The 18,594-nt window shown below is 34.1% G+C and overlaps 2 protein-coding genes across 5 annotated transcripts in view; one reads left to right on the forward strand and one right to left on the reverse strand.

The window, feature by feature from the left end:
• Nucleotides 1–18,594, forward strand: part of LOC111508414 (uncharacterized) — a 546,485-nt gene that overhangs the window by 478,675 nt on the left and 49,216 nt on the right. The gene's annotated exons all lie outside the window — the stretch shown is intronic.
• LOC111515503 (uncharacterized) lies at nucleotides 2,006–10,721 on the reverse strand. The gene is made up of 7 exons (XM_074179161.1): nucleotides 10,278–10,721; nucleotides 9,381–9,677; nucleotides 9,186–9,275; nucleotides 6,400–6,465; nucleotides 6,200–6,334; nucleotides 3,086–4,686; nucleotides 2,006–2,480 (listed from the first exon to the last, which is right to left on the reverse strand). The coding sequence occupies exons 1-7, from the start codon at nucleotides 10,344–10,346 to the stop codon at nucleotides 2,006–2,008; spliced, it is 2,733 nt and encodes a 910-aa protein (XP_074035262.1). The 5' UTR covers nucleotides 10,347–10,721.

Below are 18,594 nucleotides of genomic sequence, written 5' to 3' on the forward strand. Positions count from 1 at the left end.
AGAATTGATTATTTTCCAGCGACCCCCAATTTTTTTGTTACTTAACTACATCTTAAGAATCACAATCGCAGTCTTTATTTTGATAATCAAATTATGTGTGACATGTGAAAATAAAACTTTCTGATGATAGTAGGTAACGTAAAACACCATTTTGTAATATTAGAAACCTTTTATTCATGATATTAAAACAAACATTTCGATTTGAATTTTAAAACTGATCTAATGTGAAGGATGAATTTCATGATTTTTAACAAGTTTGTTAATATCAGGTTCGAATATATATATATATATATATATATATATATATATATATATATATATATATATCTATCTATATATATATATATATATATATATACAGACCTACGACTTTGTGGGTACGTGTGGCAGATACCCAACAGAAAAACAAACGTCTTCGATTTGGATGATTCGTCGCAATTTATTTCCCACTATGAAAAGCAGAAACTAATTTCGTTTGATCGATCCGATCAACTGATAGACCGGTTTCGGGGTGATTGCCCCATCATCAGTACCGGGCATGGTCTCTTCAGAACGGTGTGAACCGTTGAGTATCACGACTAAATGAAAATAATTCCAGCTGGTCATAGAATCTCTCTGCAGTTGATTCGGTGGTTGTCCACTGTCCATGCTCCGAGTTGCCCCTTTCCTCTCATACAGACCTACGACTTTGTAGGTATGTGTGGCAGATACCCAATGGAAAAACAAACAACCCACCCAGCTAATGCCGCGCAGAGAGTTGAAGTAAAACCATCAGGCACTTGTGCAACGTCTTCAATTTGGAAGATTCGTCGCAGATTATTTCCCACTATGAAAAGCAGAAATTAATTTCGGTAGATTCAACCAACCGATAGACTGGTTTCGGGGTGATTACCCCATCATCAGTACCGGGCATGGACTCTTCAGAAAGGTGTGAACCGTCTGAGTTTTACTTCAACTCTCTGCGCGGCATTAGCTGGGTGGGTTGTTTGTTTTTCTGTTGGGTATCTGCCACACGTACCTACAATGTCGTAGGTCAGTATGCGCAGTGGACATACCACTGAATCAACTGCATAGAGATTCTATGACTAGCTGGAATTATTTTGACATGGTCGTGATACTCAGACGGTTCACACCGTTCTGAAGAGACCATGCCCGGTACTGATGATGGGGCAATCACCCCGAAACCGGTCTATCGGTTGGTTGGATCGACCAAACGAAATTAGTTTCTGCTTTTCATAGTGGGAAATAATTTGCGACGAAACTTCCAAATCGAAGACGTTGCACAGGTGCTTGATGGTTTTACTTCAACTCTCTAATATATATATATATATATATATATATATATATATATATATATATATATATATATATATATGTATATATATATATATATATGTATATATATATATATATATATATATATATATATATATATATATATATATATATATATATATGTATATATATATATATATATATATATATATATATATATATATATATAGACATATAAAAGGTCATTGTGAATCCCGTTAACTAGACGAACAGTACGCAATGAAGCCCTCAGTTACGTTGTGTGTCCCAGTTTCGGGCTTCACAACGTATCGATGTGTATCTCGTTGCTAATGGTATACAGATGTTGTAGGTATTTCACAAAAAAAATTTTGGCTGGGCTTTCAAATGACCAAATTTAATGGTTTTATATACCAATTAGTTCACAGAAGTATACTGTAGAGGCGCCGCTGTACCCAACTGTATCAAGAAACATACATGTGATATGGAAGCGACCTTGTGGAGCCCTAGATTTAGCAACACTGTTTCGATGAACAATCAGCAGCAACTTAATAAACGCATACGTATGATCGGGAGAAAATGATACAAATACCAATTATAGTCGTGTTCAATTAGAAATAAAAAGTTTATTCGAAAAAATAATATATTTCTGGGTACCAAAAATCAAGTTAATTTAGAAAATATTTCACAGTAAGTGAAAAATAAGAGGTTGTCATTTTCTACCAGAATTATAAATGAATGCTTTTATGACAACCCAGTTTCTATCTCGGAATAATTCTTCATTGGCAGAAATTAATTTCATAACTTCACTTTTTTTCGGTGCAATTTTTTTTCTAATGTATTCTGCGAAATACTCAGTCATCACTTCTTTTTGGTTCGTTTTTGGTTCTCTTTTTTTATTGTTTTTCACTGAAATTGAAGAAAAAATATGAATATCTGAACCACAAAAGTTGTTCATTTTCTCACCTTTGATTTCTGACGTACTAGGTTCATTCTCAGTTTCATTTGAATTTCCTTCTTTTCCTTCATTTTTCGTTGAATCCTCATCTTCGGAGTAGTCGGATGTTACACTATCCGAGAATTCAATTTCATCAAGGCTCTTTCCTTTGAATTGTGAAGCTTGTCCTTTACTCATAGCAAGTAGTAATTTTGACACCTTTGCAGTTTGATAAATGTCTTGAGGTAATCTGGAGAAAGTTGAAATTTGGAAACAAATGAATTACAAGCATGTTGTGGAGGTCAAATAAATATGAAATTGAATTGTTTTCCATATAATTGCCAGTATTTAGTAGATTTGGATACAAACGATATTTTTGTGTAGATAGTAAATGAACCATTCTGAAGATAAACAGCTGAATTTCGATTCGTTTACCAACGTCTTGCACTCAAAAGATCGAATAAGTTGAAAGTATGAATATAATATATTGATGTGGACAATAACATTCGATGAATTAATTTTCAGCATTTATTGATTTTCAAAAGAATATAAGGATAATACATGAATTTGAATGGAATTTAATTGAAAAGATGTATGCAACTCGTCATTAACACTTTTCATCATGAATATTGCCCATGAGCATTTCAAAATAGAAATGTGAATTTCAAATGAAAATATTCTCCATTTTTATAGAAACTCATATTTTACCTCTTTTTTCTTTCTCAAACTTTTGAAAACTGAGAAATTTGCAATTCAAATCGTTCAGAAATGTCACTCAGATATTTCGAAAGATGCATGCATGTTTCAAAATAAACTCAAATAAGACACAATTATTTTGTATAAGTAAATTCTCACCTATAATAAGCCTCATGAGTTTTTTTAGTATGTCCCATGAATGATGCGAACTGTTCAATTTCCGATTCAGTCATGTTCATTACCTGCAAAATTGTTGAAATTTGTTTTCTCAAACGAGTGGACGTAAAAAGAACTGGATCTTGTACTTCAGCTTCATTTGCTAACTTTTTCAGTGTGTGATATCCACTCAACCATCTATTATCACTTCTGGGGTTTGCAAATAAGTATTCATTTGTTTCAGGAACACATTTCTCTCTATAGTTCAACATGATATCGATGAGATCTTGGTATTTTTTAGGAAACAGGATGGCAACTGGTTTGCTTCCTTTTCCAGCAGTCACAACCCTTTTGAAGTTTTTGGTCAATATTTTTTCGGCATCGCTGAGAGAATCAACGAATTCTTCTTGCTGGTAGTGTGAGATATCAGAATTGTATGTTGATAGTTTCAAATATTGTATTTCACCGATACGTTTTCTATTAAGAAGCAATACTAAACTCAGAACGCACTCTGTGAGTTTTCTGAATTGATTTTTCATATCTTTGGCATCAGCCATTAGATAACTTGCTTTTTGAGCTTCTTCTAGGGCATATTTTTGGAATTTTATAATATCACTAGTCAAAGGATATAGTTTTGGTTTCTGCCAATGTTTTTCATTCAAATCTTTCAGTGCCAAGCTGGATATATCTGTATACCAGTGATCACTGATGAGTTCCTTCAAACGATTGATATCTTTCAACGTTTTTTCAGGATTCTCACAATGAAGAAAACGGCTCTTCTTTATGACAAGTTTTCGTGCTAGGTTACAAACTTGTTTGAGCCGTGTACCCATATGTAGAGCTAGACTTGCAGATTTGAAGCTTTTGGAATCACTATCGTAACCACTTATTACTTTGGTGGCTACCACCAAATTATCAAAATATTCTGGTTTTAAAACCTCCATGAGATTATTTGCTGCAGTTGTTTGTTTCAGAACTATCAGAAGCCGACCTAATTCTCGCATTAAATTAGAAATAACTGTTCTTATCTGAACCCTCTTGTGTTTTGATAATTCACTTTCCCCATAGCTGCAGATGAGTACATCATTCATGGCAGTTTTAGAAATCTCATCCTTCCTCATAAAAGTGAATACTTCATTTTTCAGTCTGAGAGAATCATAAAATTTTTTATTTACCCCCTCACATATAGTGAATATTTGTGACTGTGATAAATGATTGGCACGTTTTGAGTTTTCATCACATTTTAAATCGCATTTTTTTCTGTGCCTCCTCAAATAATTTCTTTTATAGAACCCTAGACAAAAATCGCATATAACGTATTCTACCTCTTGATCGTTGATTCTTGGTCTTTTGATAGGGCGAATTTTATTTTCTTGATTATAAAGAGAAAAATTTCCTTGTCTACGAATAGTATCTATCAACACTTTTCTCTTATGGTGTTTCGGGGGCAAGGCTATGATCTCTTTCACAGCCACTTCATTTTTATGGGTTCTCTCGAGATGCCTCGGAAAATGTGTTACTTCAAGAAAACAATATGGGCATGTATTTTTTTTTGTCCATGTCCTACTACTTTGTAACAGGTCAATTCCAAAACCTTCATCAAACTGAAAACAAACACGAAGATTCGTGGATAATTTTTGTTCACTATAATAATCTATAAATAAATCTGATGGTTTTTTAGCAGAAGTCAGTGTGTCTCAAATATTTGATATTACAATCATAATTATATGTTAAACGAAGACTGAAATATATCGCTAATTAATATAGAGACGATACAATGAGATAACTTTTATTGTTCATCATAAATTCTCTATAAAATAAAAAATGTACAGTGTGGCATATTTAAGATAAAGACACCCCTGTATTGTGGTCATTTTCGATAGCAGAGATTTGATTTTTGGTACAGGGGTTGACCTTCATGGGACGCACTTTCCACAACACTTAGCCCGAGTGACAGCCTACTGCGATCCCGCTAAAAGGAAAAATCCTTGATATTTTGCTTCGCGTTGGAGATATCGAGATATTTGAAAAAGTTATTTGAAAAAGTTGTTTGGAAATCGTTTTTGATCCACATATTAAATTTCAACTCAACATTAAAAATTTGCATTTTTTTGTTATTTTCATATTCAAGTCCGATTTTTAATTAATGGTTCCGAATAAGAAGCTACAGAAATGATAAAATAGTCTAAATCAATGGAAAACATGTATTGATAATGGGTATTAGGTTATTGATTCTTATGTCTACATTATAACGAATTTATTATTTTCGTAGCTTTTTATTTAGAACCAATAATTGAAAATCGTACTTGAATATGAAATTCGTTGAAATTTGGTTTGTAGGTTGAAATCTATTTCTGAGCAACTTTTTTAAATAACTCATTACGGTTTCATCAACGCGAAGAGAAAAATATCGAGGATTTTTTGCAGTAGGCTGGGTTTGAGGCTGTCACTCGAGCTGAGTACCTATTGCAAAAAGTGCGGCTCATGAAGGTCTATGCCTGTACCGGAAATCAAATATGTACTTTCAAAAATTACTAAAATACAGGGGTATCTTCATCTTAAGGGTATCACAGATAATATCACAAAAAATTGCACCAGCATTCATTTTACTCACAAGTCAACATAGGTATCAGAACATATTCCAAATGCTACGCTTGTAGCATTTGAAACTTGTTCTGACATATTGAATACCTACATGGAAAAAAAATAAAACACATATTTCATCTCATTAAACGGTTTAAACTATTAGGATTGAGAAATTGTATTGCATCAAGAAAAGTAAATATATAGCTTTTTCTGAAATCGAATTCATATCGTCTAATGAGCATAAGTTCTAGTTGCAAGAACCTTCGAAAGATGTTCAATATGAAAGTTTTTCTAATCTCAATTTTATAATTCAGAGCCATTTTGCTTGGATAATTGGTTATGTCTCTGAATTGAGAGAAGAGCCTCATCGGCGAGAAATGTAGGAGCAATTCGAAATATTCGAATTGCGGGTTATGATGTGGAAATAAATATGAGAGCCAGCCATTTTACATATCAGGTAGCAAGTGGTTTCACATTGAACAATGATGATCTGAATAAGATGAAATGAATTATAAAAGTATTTTCTATTACCTGACTTATTTTTCCATAGTTTATAATGGTCCTCTCTATATTATTATTTTCTGCTGATTCATGCTGTTGATATGAGAGAATATTTCGCTTCTGTTTTTTTGGCGGGGTTGGAAGTGGTTGTTGGGATATTTCCTTCTGAAAACATTTAACATTTCGGAGTCAATATTAATAACCCTAAATGCTGTCGTGAACATACTTACACCAAAATTTTCACTTGCAGTATTCATGTCATTCTCACAATAGCTATCATAGTTTGCTTCCTCATCCTAATGAAGAGAAAGACATTTAGTTAATATAAAAATATTTTCTGATAAGAGGAAAGAGAGTTTTCGAAAAGTATACAACTTAATTATTCTTTGGAAGAAAGTTTGTGGAGGAGTCAATGTTTTTCATGTTTTTCTGGGTTCCTCAACCTAGCACAATCTGAAGGCTAAATCAACACAGAATCTGTTAGAGTGTAATAAAGGGCAATTTGAAAAGTTCACCCTGCAAGTTACTACGTATTACTATGTGATATTTATGAATTTTGTCTATGAATTTGGTAATTAATCGAAAAATTAAATTTATATACTCAACTTTCCGTGAAATGGCTTACGTTATGGAAAGTAACCCTTTTTTGCTCTCAAAATAAAATAAAACTTTGGTGAAAAATACCTCAATTGAAGAAAGATATATTTGTTTTGTCAAAAGTCAAAATTAAACCATTAGCATTCTCCAAGAATTCACTTCCAGTTCTTATTTCAATCTTTAACTTCTCGCCTTAGCAATGGTAATCATGCATGATACATTTTCATAGAGTATGATGGATTATACTTGTTTTTCTGTAGAAAGAATAACGAGTGACAACGAAAACATTTTACACAGCTCCAATCAGATGTTTCATTGAAGCCAAAATGTGTTTGATAAAGCCATCGAGAATTCAACTCCGGTTTAACCGAAAATGGAATCAAGTCAAGAATTCTGAACAGAACCCTTTATTTTCTACAAATTCCGTATGGCGGCAATATGACGTCATCTACGAAAATTTGGTCAAGAAACTTGACGTAGTGAGCAACAAAAAAAGTTTTTCACAAATTCATGTACACTTTATTCATTATAATTCTTGTACCTTCAAAGATAAAGTGCAGTCCATTTTTCTGTGCTAATGGACAATTGTAAGTTTCAGAGCTCCATATACTATCTCATTTTATACATAGGTTATTGTATAAAATAAAAAATACCAACCGTAAAGATTAAATTTTTTTATTTTTTATAATGTAAAAGTTCAAATAAAATGAATTGTATGTTATTTTTTAAGTAATTATCAACTCACAATGACATAGAGTATCTTCGAAACATTTACTTTTTCACTGGCATAGAGAAATTAATTACATAGTACCTATCTTTGACATTGTATCTCATGAATAGATATATTTCGATGTTCGAAAAATACCACTTTCTATCAAGATTATCGTGATGCATTAAGTAAAAATTGGCATTTCAAAACAAATTATAAAATGTACATTGATTGCTGACAAATTTCAACTTTCGAATTTTTCCTCAAAAACTAATCATTTATCTTGTTTACAAACGATAATGTAAGAATAACTTTTGGAGCTACCAATATATTGTTTCCATCCGACTTTTCAGGTTTTGTTCGTGTCTTCTTATATATATAAATGAAAATATGAAACAGTACACCTTATTCCCGTGGAAAATATGTTTAGATGAAACTTCAAGACTTGAGTGAACTTGAGTGAACAAAACTCATCATTAAAGAACCTCACGAAAAAATGAGAATCCTTTCGGCAGATGATAACTATTTCAACCACTCCCGTACCTGCTTACCGTTGCTAAGGTAAGATGGAAATATGAACCTAAACAGAATTCTTCGCCAACATGTTGTCTGTGCAATCTCGTAGACGTAGACTATCGAATATGATATTTGAACATTTTATTGATTTGATATTTGTTATTTTCTCGAATTTGATAACGGAAAAAAATTATCAAACCGTGGATAACATTGAAGCCAGCTGAGAATATTAATTCATTTTGATTAATCAAATCAATAAAAAAATCATAAATATAAGTTTCCGACTAATTGGACTCTTCAGTGGTTTATATTACTTAGTAATTTCTCGGGGTGCTTTTCTTACACTTCCAACAGACTATGGTGATTTAGCTTTGTTTATTTTTCAGATTATAGAAGTTTAAAAAACCCAGGAAAAACAACAAACTGATATTACACAACAAATGAAAGACGATAAAATCAATAGCCGTTGCCGCGTTGAGATCATAACAAAATTTGTTACTCATATTTCTCATGTCACTTTCGATGTCACTATAGCATTTCACGTCGTTATGCTTGAAGTTTAAAAATGTATTACTCGTCAAATCCATTTCAAAGTAACATCATTGATGGAATTGGCCGATACTTGATGAAAATCCATAACTAACGTATACAAAAAACACTTCATTGTGAGATTTTCACTAAACAGTTTCACAAAAACGCAACACGCCTGAAGAAGCCATTGTATGGCGAGCATGTGTTGCGTTTTTGTAAAACTGTTTAGTGAAAATCTCACAATGAAATGTTTTTTGAATACGTTCAAAGTAACAAATGAATTTTTGAAATTTCACTAGATACAAATAAAAACAGAAAATGAATGGCTGATAAAGGTGAATGGTTTGAGTAATGTGCATTGTGAGTCATAACAAGAAAAGAGTAATATCAGTTGTGAACTCAGTTCAAAATGGGAGAGATTTTTGCAAGATCTAATTGAACGAAGTAATACTATATAGTCTCATTGTTGTCATTTTCAGTTCCATCGCTTTTTTTTCAAAACAATTTATGAAAGCAAACTGATTCAATTCGCATATCGTAGAAAATGTAATCATTGGATCCAAAAACATTGTGCCCTGAGTAGATGTGTTTAGCTGAGACTGACAACCTTCTGTACTTGTAAAGTCGAAATTATTATAATTATAATTTGCAAGGTGAACTCACCCATTCAACATTGCGTAACATCGTCAGTTCTTTAGGAGAACCGCTCATTTGGTCAGAAGACCCTTGTGTTTCACACAGAGCCTCGGCCACCTGAAATGTAGTCAATTATCTCATGAGGTGAAAAATAAAAAAAAAAAAACAAAAACATTTTGAAATTGATTTATCTCTGAATACAAACTCTTAAACTACTCGTACCTTTTCCGAAACCAAAACACCACCTCCCGATTCGTGAATGCAATACTCTGAATATATGCTGCGTGGTATTATGTTCGAAACACTTCCAGTTTCAGAAACAGTTGAGAGAGATGTATTTTTAGTCTTTAAAAGTTTTTCAGGAGTTATTTCTACATATCCCGCTTCATTGATTGAGTCGTAGGTGGAATCCGAACTCTCCAGTAATCCTTGAGGAGTGAAGGTAACATCATCTTCAGAACTCGCAGAAGCTTCGAATTTATTCAGAGATAATTCGCTTTCTTCTTCGACATATTTAACCTGGAGAAAAAGAAAATACCTTCGAGTCTGCCTCAGTGGCAAAAAAGAACTATCGATTCGAATGATGTAGAAATTGTAATAAAATTTATTCTACTTATTTGATGAATTCGAAATTTCAATATGTCGAACTTCTTATATATATATTTTTTTAAATGATTCCATCAGAGTAAAATACCAATTCAACCTGAAAATATTATATTGGAATTTAGCTAGTTTAGGGATTCAAAGTGAAAAACTAATAGCGTTCGAGAAAAGAAAACATTTTGTTAAATAATGGTAACAAATTATTTCATTCATTGTGAAAACAAAATCGACTGTTATACGAAAAACAGTGTATTTTATTAGCCAGCAGTTTGAATTTCATATGATCCCATATGCACATGAAACACAAATATATTGCCTTCGACTAAATTCATTTTTTGAAATGCGAAGTTCGATAAACCAGGCATACAGAGTCCATTCTGTTAGGCTGACCTCTTCTGCAATATCATGGTAAACCAGTAGTAAATAACATTCAACCGTTTTGGAAGACGAAAAAAACGATCAATAGTTCAACAAAAAAAAATAAGAATGTGAATAGAAAAGAAACTTTCTACTTACCGTTTTCCGATTTCTCAGTGAATAAGCCTGAGATGCTAACTCTAAAATTCTCTTCGATCGCCCGTTCATTCTTTCACTAAACACTCAAGGGACAAGGGATTAAATGATGCCCTTTCAGATATGACGGCAAATATTCACTGCCAAATAGTGGCAACAGCGTAGGGCTTCACTACGACTGATTTGTATGTTTTTTTTGCGCGTGGGCTTCACATCGTACTGTCTGAGTAGTCTGGGATTCAGATGATACCAATGATATATATTTTCTATTCTACATTGAAAATGTTTCCCCTCTGATGTTCCTATTTGTCTAAATGATATAAAAAATTAGAGCAAATAACGTATACACTTCCACAACGTCGATAACAGGTGGGCTCCACTTCGCCCCATTAATATACCGGGCTCCGAAACGTGTTGTTTATAGGTATATATATATATATATATATATATATATATATACCCATATATATATATATATATATATATATATATATATATATATATATATATATATATATATATATATATATATATATTGTATATATATGAGGCTATTGGCCTCATCAGCGCGGTGTATATATATATATATATATATATATATATATATATACAAGTTGGACAATAACTGGTTACCTTTGCAATTGGCTGCATCGCGCTGATGAGGCCAATAGCCAGAAACCCGTGTCCGCGGTTTGCCTCCATATTTCTTGAGTGTTCTGTCCACTAATTTCCTCCTTTTGATTTATATCATACATACTCAATAATACGAATGCAGTATGTATCGAGAAATCAAAAACAAAGATGGCCACAGCATGTCAGAAGGGCATTAATGATCAGATCGTCACGCACAGCACGTCAAATGAAAAATAAATTTATGTCATCGACAAAGAAAAAAACGAAGACGACGCCAACGGGGCGTTAATAATGTTTGGATCTCAACATGCAGCACATCAAATGAAAAGAGGAGAGGTATAGAATCCATGTCATGTCAAAAAGGCACTAGTTCACAACGTCGCAGTGATGTGAAGCACATGAACGGGGTAACGATGTTGAAATTAATGAAGAAACGATATGGCGACATGTCAAATAGGCATAAGGTGTGATGAAATAATTTTGAAATACGTATGAGAAGCATATGAAAAGTCGTAGAGATGTTGAGAAAAAAATGAAAATTTGATTATCCACCTTTGACATATTTTTATGTTTCATGCAAAAATAAACGCATCCGGTAATGAAAAAATCATCCTGTACTAAAACATTTAATATATTTGGATTCCTTATGGTGGGAAGGTTTGGAATCCATAAAAAAGGCCACTGCTAGTTTCCACTTCCGGTCGTCCGATTTCAATGATTTTGACATCAATGGATTTTTTTAGATGTCAAGAAATATAATTAATAATTTCCCGAAGCCAAAAGGACCTCATCTGTTATATTAGCTGCAACAGGTCGATGTTGGTACTCATTTCAAATGATTTCATTTATAGATTATGGAAAATATAATATCAAGCGCCTAATAAGGAATAACATAAAAAGAATTGCAAATTCAAAGAAAATCATTGAACAAATTTGAAATTCAATGTCATTAGATTACGAACAACTATAAGTGAAATTCAATAGCAACAGTTTGGATCATAATCAAACCAAAAGGGGCCTTGAGGTTTTGGAGGCGAGGGATTCTGTCATTCACATGACAGAGCCTGAAGTGGATGAGCGAAATGTCTGATAGAGTACACGACTACGATCTATCTGTCATTGATTATCTGACACGATCAAAAATATCCGGATATTCCTTATGACATTAAAATTGTCATTTTTTTTATTCCTAAAATCATTCATATCTAGTACCGGAATTTTATATACAATGAATAAAAATCTGGAAGGTTCATCTCAGGATTGCGAGCTGACTAATTTTGAAGTCCACACGTCCAGTTCAGAGATTAGGGTAGTGATGTCACAATAATAAAAAGAAAGATGGCGTATTATATGATGGCGTATTCATGAGAAATCACATAGAAATTTCGCAAAAATATAAAGCGCTGAAACGTCACTTTGGTCACTGTAACCGGAGCGAAAAAGGCGCATTTTTAAAGCCCCATTTTTTTTTCAAATGTAACGTGTCACGAAATTTGTGCAGAAATAAGCGCATCTTCATCTGAGTACGTGTGAGTTTGAAGAAATAACTGTCCACAGATATTTTACTTTTTGAGTAGATAAAAATTGCTCGTAGACTGTAATTAGCATCATGTTATTATGAGTGGAGGTTAGTTGAACTGAAAAGGGGGATGAGTTTGGAAGTTTCTAACGTAAGAAGGAATTATTCATAATTTAAAAAAATATTACAAAATATTTATTGATATCTAATCATTCCATTAATATATTCACAATTACATTCTACAATTATCGACACATGTTGCTGCTATTAAAGTTTTTTAAATCTCTATACCTCAAATTTGCTGATAATATAAAGTAGTTGAACATTCATTAATAATATATAAATATTTTCTCAGCTAAACTGCAGTAGAATTCATATATACTAATAATCATGGGCTAATCGTATATATCCATAGCATTTGATGTTTGAGGTATAGAATAGTGACCCCAAGAAAGCGTATTGTGTGAATCTGGAATTATATAACGCTTATCATCTTCAGGGCTGAGGGCAATCTTATATTGGGCGATGGAATGTACTTGATGTTTATCGGATCGAATCAAATTTTGGGTGACACTTATATTCTTCCAATTATCTAGCAATTCAAATAATCATCGAAAGTAATTTTATTCTTCACCACAGAAGATTTGACCCCTTTGCCTTCTTGAAAACCCCCAATCATGAGATGATTTGATTAATTTCATCCTCATCATAGCCATCATTTATCAACTGCTGACGCTTCTTATTGATACTATCCTCCGTCACCAACACCCTAGTTGTATTTTTACCAAAGGAACATCAAACTGATTGTTGGATGGGTAATCCGAAGTATAGAAGAATTTATGACAATCTTGACGTATCGTTTCATAAGGATCCTGATTGCATATTTCATAATACTCATAATACATAATAATACATAATACATAATATTTCATATACCATCCTCCGTCACGAATACCCTAGTTGTATACAATTTCGATCTAAGACCTACGTAATGAGTAATCGGAATTGTGTTATTCTCATCTTTCATCATCACGAGAACTTTTTTTTACCTAAGAAACGTTAAACTGATTATTGGACGGGTAATCCGAAGTATCGAAGGATTCTGATTGCATATTTCATACATAATGAAAATCGTATATGGTAGTCTTTGCCAAATCTTAGATAGTCTGTCCTGCTTGTATCGGTTTATTTAGATAAACTTGCAGCTTCCTCAGTTCGACTGCCACTAAATTCTCATTGAATATCATGCAATTTTTGAACTCTGGCTTAGAAATATAGGCCTCGGCTCCGTAGGGACCAGCCCATTTGGTGAGGGTTTAATGTTGACTCTTTTTCTGATGTCTTCCATAGTTTTTCCGAATACTGCATTGTTCATTAGCTTGAAGAGGTTTTTTTCAAACTCATTCGTAGCCCTTTTCCGCAACTCAGTATTCAAATCAATGAAGGACTTGAACCATGGTAATTGGTTGAATTGAAGTACTCTATCAATTTTCATGATGACAAGACCATTGCAATGGCCTGTTAGACGGCGCAATAATGAATCACAAACTTTGCTTTGTGATGGAGGGTAGCCATCACTTTGGTTAGCTCTTTTATCAATTTAGGAGACTTTTTCGTTTTTAGATTCATATGTTCAGGGCACTATGGTAATTATTTATATGAATCATGTAGATCTGAGGTTATCAAACTCATTTTGTCTACCGCCCACTTCGAGAAGTAATTATTTTCTAGCGCCCCCCATTTTTTTTTACTTTACTACATCTTATAAATCACAATCATAGTCATTATTTTAAAAATTAAATTATGTGTGTCATGTGAAAATAAGACTTTCTAATGAGGGTAATGTAAAACACCATTTTGTAATATTAGAAAAACTTTTATTTATGTTATTTTTATCAAGTTTCCCGGTATTTCCAATTTTAAAATGTATTGGAATCGTTCTGCGAAATCACTGTGGAGGTTCTCCAAATGTTGGCAGTAAACAAGCAAGTCGTCGTTGAAGGATACTGCTCACAAATTAGGGAAATTGCGAAACCCACGTCTGCCTATATTATTCTTGTATAAGATCAATTTGACTACAAAAGCAGCAATGACATTTTTTGTTTTAACCAAATTCAAGTCGTCACCCTGAAGTTGGAGACTGACATCATTAAATAATGTATACAGGTTTGTCAAGTACTCAATATCATTCTTTGAAGTGATGAGGTTGTGGTGCAATTTTTTGTCTTTGTTTTTCAAGAACCCTATCACAGAGTCAAATAGATTGTAAAATTGAGTCAAACAGTTACCTCTTGATAATCAACGCACTTCTGTGTGAAATAGCAATCGGTTGAAATCTTTATCATTAGCAACACAAAGCGGATTAAACAATCTGTGTTTCGGATTTTATTGACTGCTTTGATGATATATTGCAGTGATTGAGAGAGGCACTCACTCAAATTTTTCGCAACTAAATGTTGCCTGTGAATGACGCAATGTACAGCGAGCACATCTGGAATTTTATTTTTTAAGTACGCTATGAAGCCTTTGTGACGTCCTGTCATAGCCGGAGCGCCATCCATAGCAGCTGATATAACATTCTTCAGTGGAATTTCTTTCTCATCACAAAATTTTTCCAGTGTATTATATATGGTTTCTCCTTTTGCATCCGTCTCTAAATTTGTGGCAAATAGTAGTTCTCACGTATGACAACAATGCTTCATTGGTTGGTAAAGTGGACTCATCTAACTGAATTGAGAATTAAGAAGTCTTCAGATGATTGCACAATAACTCTTCAATGTTTTCAACCATCGCATCAATTCGTCTCCGCACGGAATTATTGCTCGAAGGAATTTTTCGGATAATATCTGCCACTGGTTTATGGAGCACAGTAGTTATTTATTACTTCTTTCATTATAGGTGGAATTAAATCCTCCCCAATAATGTGAGGTGTACCTGTTTGAGCAATTAGCAAGGAGATATTGTGGAAGCTTGGAGTCCGAATTCTATTCAAATGATCTTGTAGCCTTGAGGGTTTCATCGCTTCATCCGAAAATGTTTTTGACAAAGAAAGCACATAGGGGAAGATGGATCTGTGGGATTTTCAAAAAAATCCATATTTTATATATTCCACGCTTTACTGCCGTTTCTTGTTTTTTGCTTCCGACATAATTTTGTCTTCAAAAATGCCGAAGTAAACAATCGATTATTGAAAATTTGCTAATGACACCACTCACAGTATTCACCACCGCACGTACAGCACTTTACCTAGCTAGTCGCTAAATAAATTCACTTGTTTTCGTAATACCGACGAATGACATTACTGGCTGGATGGCGCGCGTGCTAGCGGCAGCAAGCGGGCCTAGTACTTTCGAGAATGGAGACTAGAAATTCTCACTTCGCATTGAAGCTTACCGCCATCTATTGTACAGTTTGACAACTGTACAAAATACACACATCGGAAAAGTCTAGGGATATTTTTATAACATACTAAATATCATGAAAATGAATGCATGAGGTCGTTTAATTTCGATTAAATTGGTACACTCGACCACCCTGTAGATTTCTATAGGTTGAACAAAGTCTGCAAAAACGGTAACTAATCTTTTATCAAGTTTTTTACAAACTGTAGGTTTTCGGCTAAAATGAATAATCTGAAAGTGTCGAGTTTGTACATTCTATGCAGTTCTTGCTCAGCAATCAAACTGGAAATATTGTGCTTTAACATGGAACGCCATCACTTACCATTGGCTGAGATGAATAGAGCTGTAGGGCTTCTTCAAGGTGGCATGCGACAAAATGATGTAGCTCTTCGTTTGGGGGTCTCCCAAAGTGTTTTCAGTCGATTGTAGCGGCGTTTCCGTGAAACTGGCAGTCCAGCTGAACAACATCCAGGACGAGGACGCGCTACAACTGCTGTTCAAGACCGATTTTTGGTCTTAAACGCAAGAAGACAACCGACAATCACAGCACCTGAGTTGGTTAACGTGTTGCAGCAGACGCACCAGGTAACCATTGGTCGTGATACTGTCAGAAATCGACTGCATGAAGCATATCTCCACAACAGAAGGCCACTTAGATGTCCACCTTTGTCGAGAGGCAATCGCGGTAGAAGATTAGAGTGGTGTCAAGAACATCAAAACTGGGATGCAAATGATTGGGCCACAGTTTTGTTTACAGACGAATCCAGATTTAGATTTCATCCAGATTCTCGTCGAGTAAGACTGTGGAGACGACCTATAAATAATGAACGTTTGAGACACGTCTAGGAAGTCCACACATACAGAGGTGGTACAGTAATGCTATGGGGTGGAATCATGATCGGCGGCAGAACCGATCTCGTTTTTCCAAAACGCTCCCTCACAGCTAGACACCATTCTTCTACCTATCGTCCGTCCGTTTGCTGGTGCTGTTGGTGAAAACTTCCACCTAATGCACGATAATACTCGTCCACATGTCGCGCGTCTAGTGACTGACTGGCTCATCAACGAAGGAGTTGATGTATCGCCATGGCCAGCACAATCACCGGACCTGAATCCCATCGAGCATGTGTGGGACATGCTTCAACGAAGAATTACTCCGCATATGGGGAACATTCACACAACGTTTCAATTGAAAGAGCTTTAAATCGCTGAATGGGCAAATGTACCTCAACAAGACATTGACAATCTCATTTTGTCGATGCACGATAGATGTAGGGCCGTAATAAACCAGCATGGAGGCCATACTTTGTACTGATTCCATTTTTTTTTGTATTATGATTTTTTTTCGGGGTGCCAAAGAAGAGCCATATTTTTTTTTAGTTTTGCTTATATGCGCACTCAGTATTTTTGACCATTCAATAAATTTTGTTGTAAGTTATATTCGTTTAATAATCACCCGTCAACTTTTTTTTCCCTAAAGCGATCTAAAAAAAAATTATTGCCATTTTTAAAAATATCCCTAGTGTGTATATATATATATATAGTATATATCCACTATATATATATATATATATATATATATATATATATATATATATATTATATATATATATATATATATATATGTAAACGGTCATTTGTCAGCCCGTAGAATATACGATGTGAACTCTGGTCAGCCCTCGAAAACGTCGGTCGTCCCGGTTTCGGGCTCACCAACGTTTCCCACTGTATATAGTGTGTTTTGGACATGTTATCATGTGAAATGACGTTTAGCAAATTTTCGGTTGGGCCGACCATTACACCATATACACATAGCTGATACACCACCTACTTTCACAAAACTTCGCCAGGAGGCGTGGCTGTGTAATTGTATACACCTGATGTGAATAGTGTCTTTGTGAGCCCAGGTTTATACGAACACTTTCAATGGATAGCATGTTGGTCAGCCCACAATCGGGCAACGCTGCACTTGCATTTCATGATTCTAACTAGATTGTCGTGGTGCAGAAATTCGATAATAGAAATGGAAAATTTTTTGAGAGATGTAGAATTTTATGAAAAAGTTCCTGTTTTGTATGTTTTTTGTACAAGCGTTCGTGTTCGTGCATCACCCTATATCTATACAAGCAATTTAGATCAGGAATTGTTTCGCATATAAAAGTTTTATCAGAGCTTCGTAACATATTCACTTGTTGAAAAATGCTTGATCTGAACTCATACTTTCCCACATTCGACTACTTACCCGAAATCAGCTTTTTCGGATAACGGTGTCGAGTACGGAAATGTACTGTTTCCGTTCTAGTTAGGATAATAATAATATAATTACTAACAGTGCGTTATTCCATTTAGCTTGTCGAAGCAATTTTAACCTCTGCGCTATCTTAGATACAAAAATTTGAATATGTTATAAGTTGAAAATATCAATATAGTGTGGAATCACACGTTAAAATGTAAGACCTCGTTAATCTATAGCTAGTACAAGTTTATACTTCTGAGGGTTGTCGTTCGTAGGGGTGCGACAGACATATTTTAAACCGTTTCCTGTTTGTATTTTCAAATGTAGATTTTCAAATTCTAATTATTTGGCATGGACGCCTCAACAGAAATCGCGTTGTGTAAATCAATTTTAGACATTAAGCAGGAAACTTCGGATTTGACTTTGAAATTGTAGATTTGAAAACCTGACTGCACAAAAATAATCGAAGTGTGACTGAGTAGAAATGAGTAGATGAAAAATGACATTTTTTTCACAATCGAAAAATCTAAA

The sequence above is a fragment of the Leptinotarsa decemlineata genome, unplaced genomic scaffold (genome assembly GCF_025532065.1).
Source record: "Leptinotarsa decemlineata unplaced genomic scaffold, Ldec_3_MD MMD2_tig00004433_RagTag_RagTag, whole genome shotgun sequence".
Taxonomy (NCBI): Eukaryota; Metazoa; Arthropoda; class Insecta; order Coleoptera; family Chrysomelidae; genus Leptinotarsa; species Leptinotarsa decemlineata.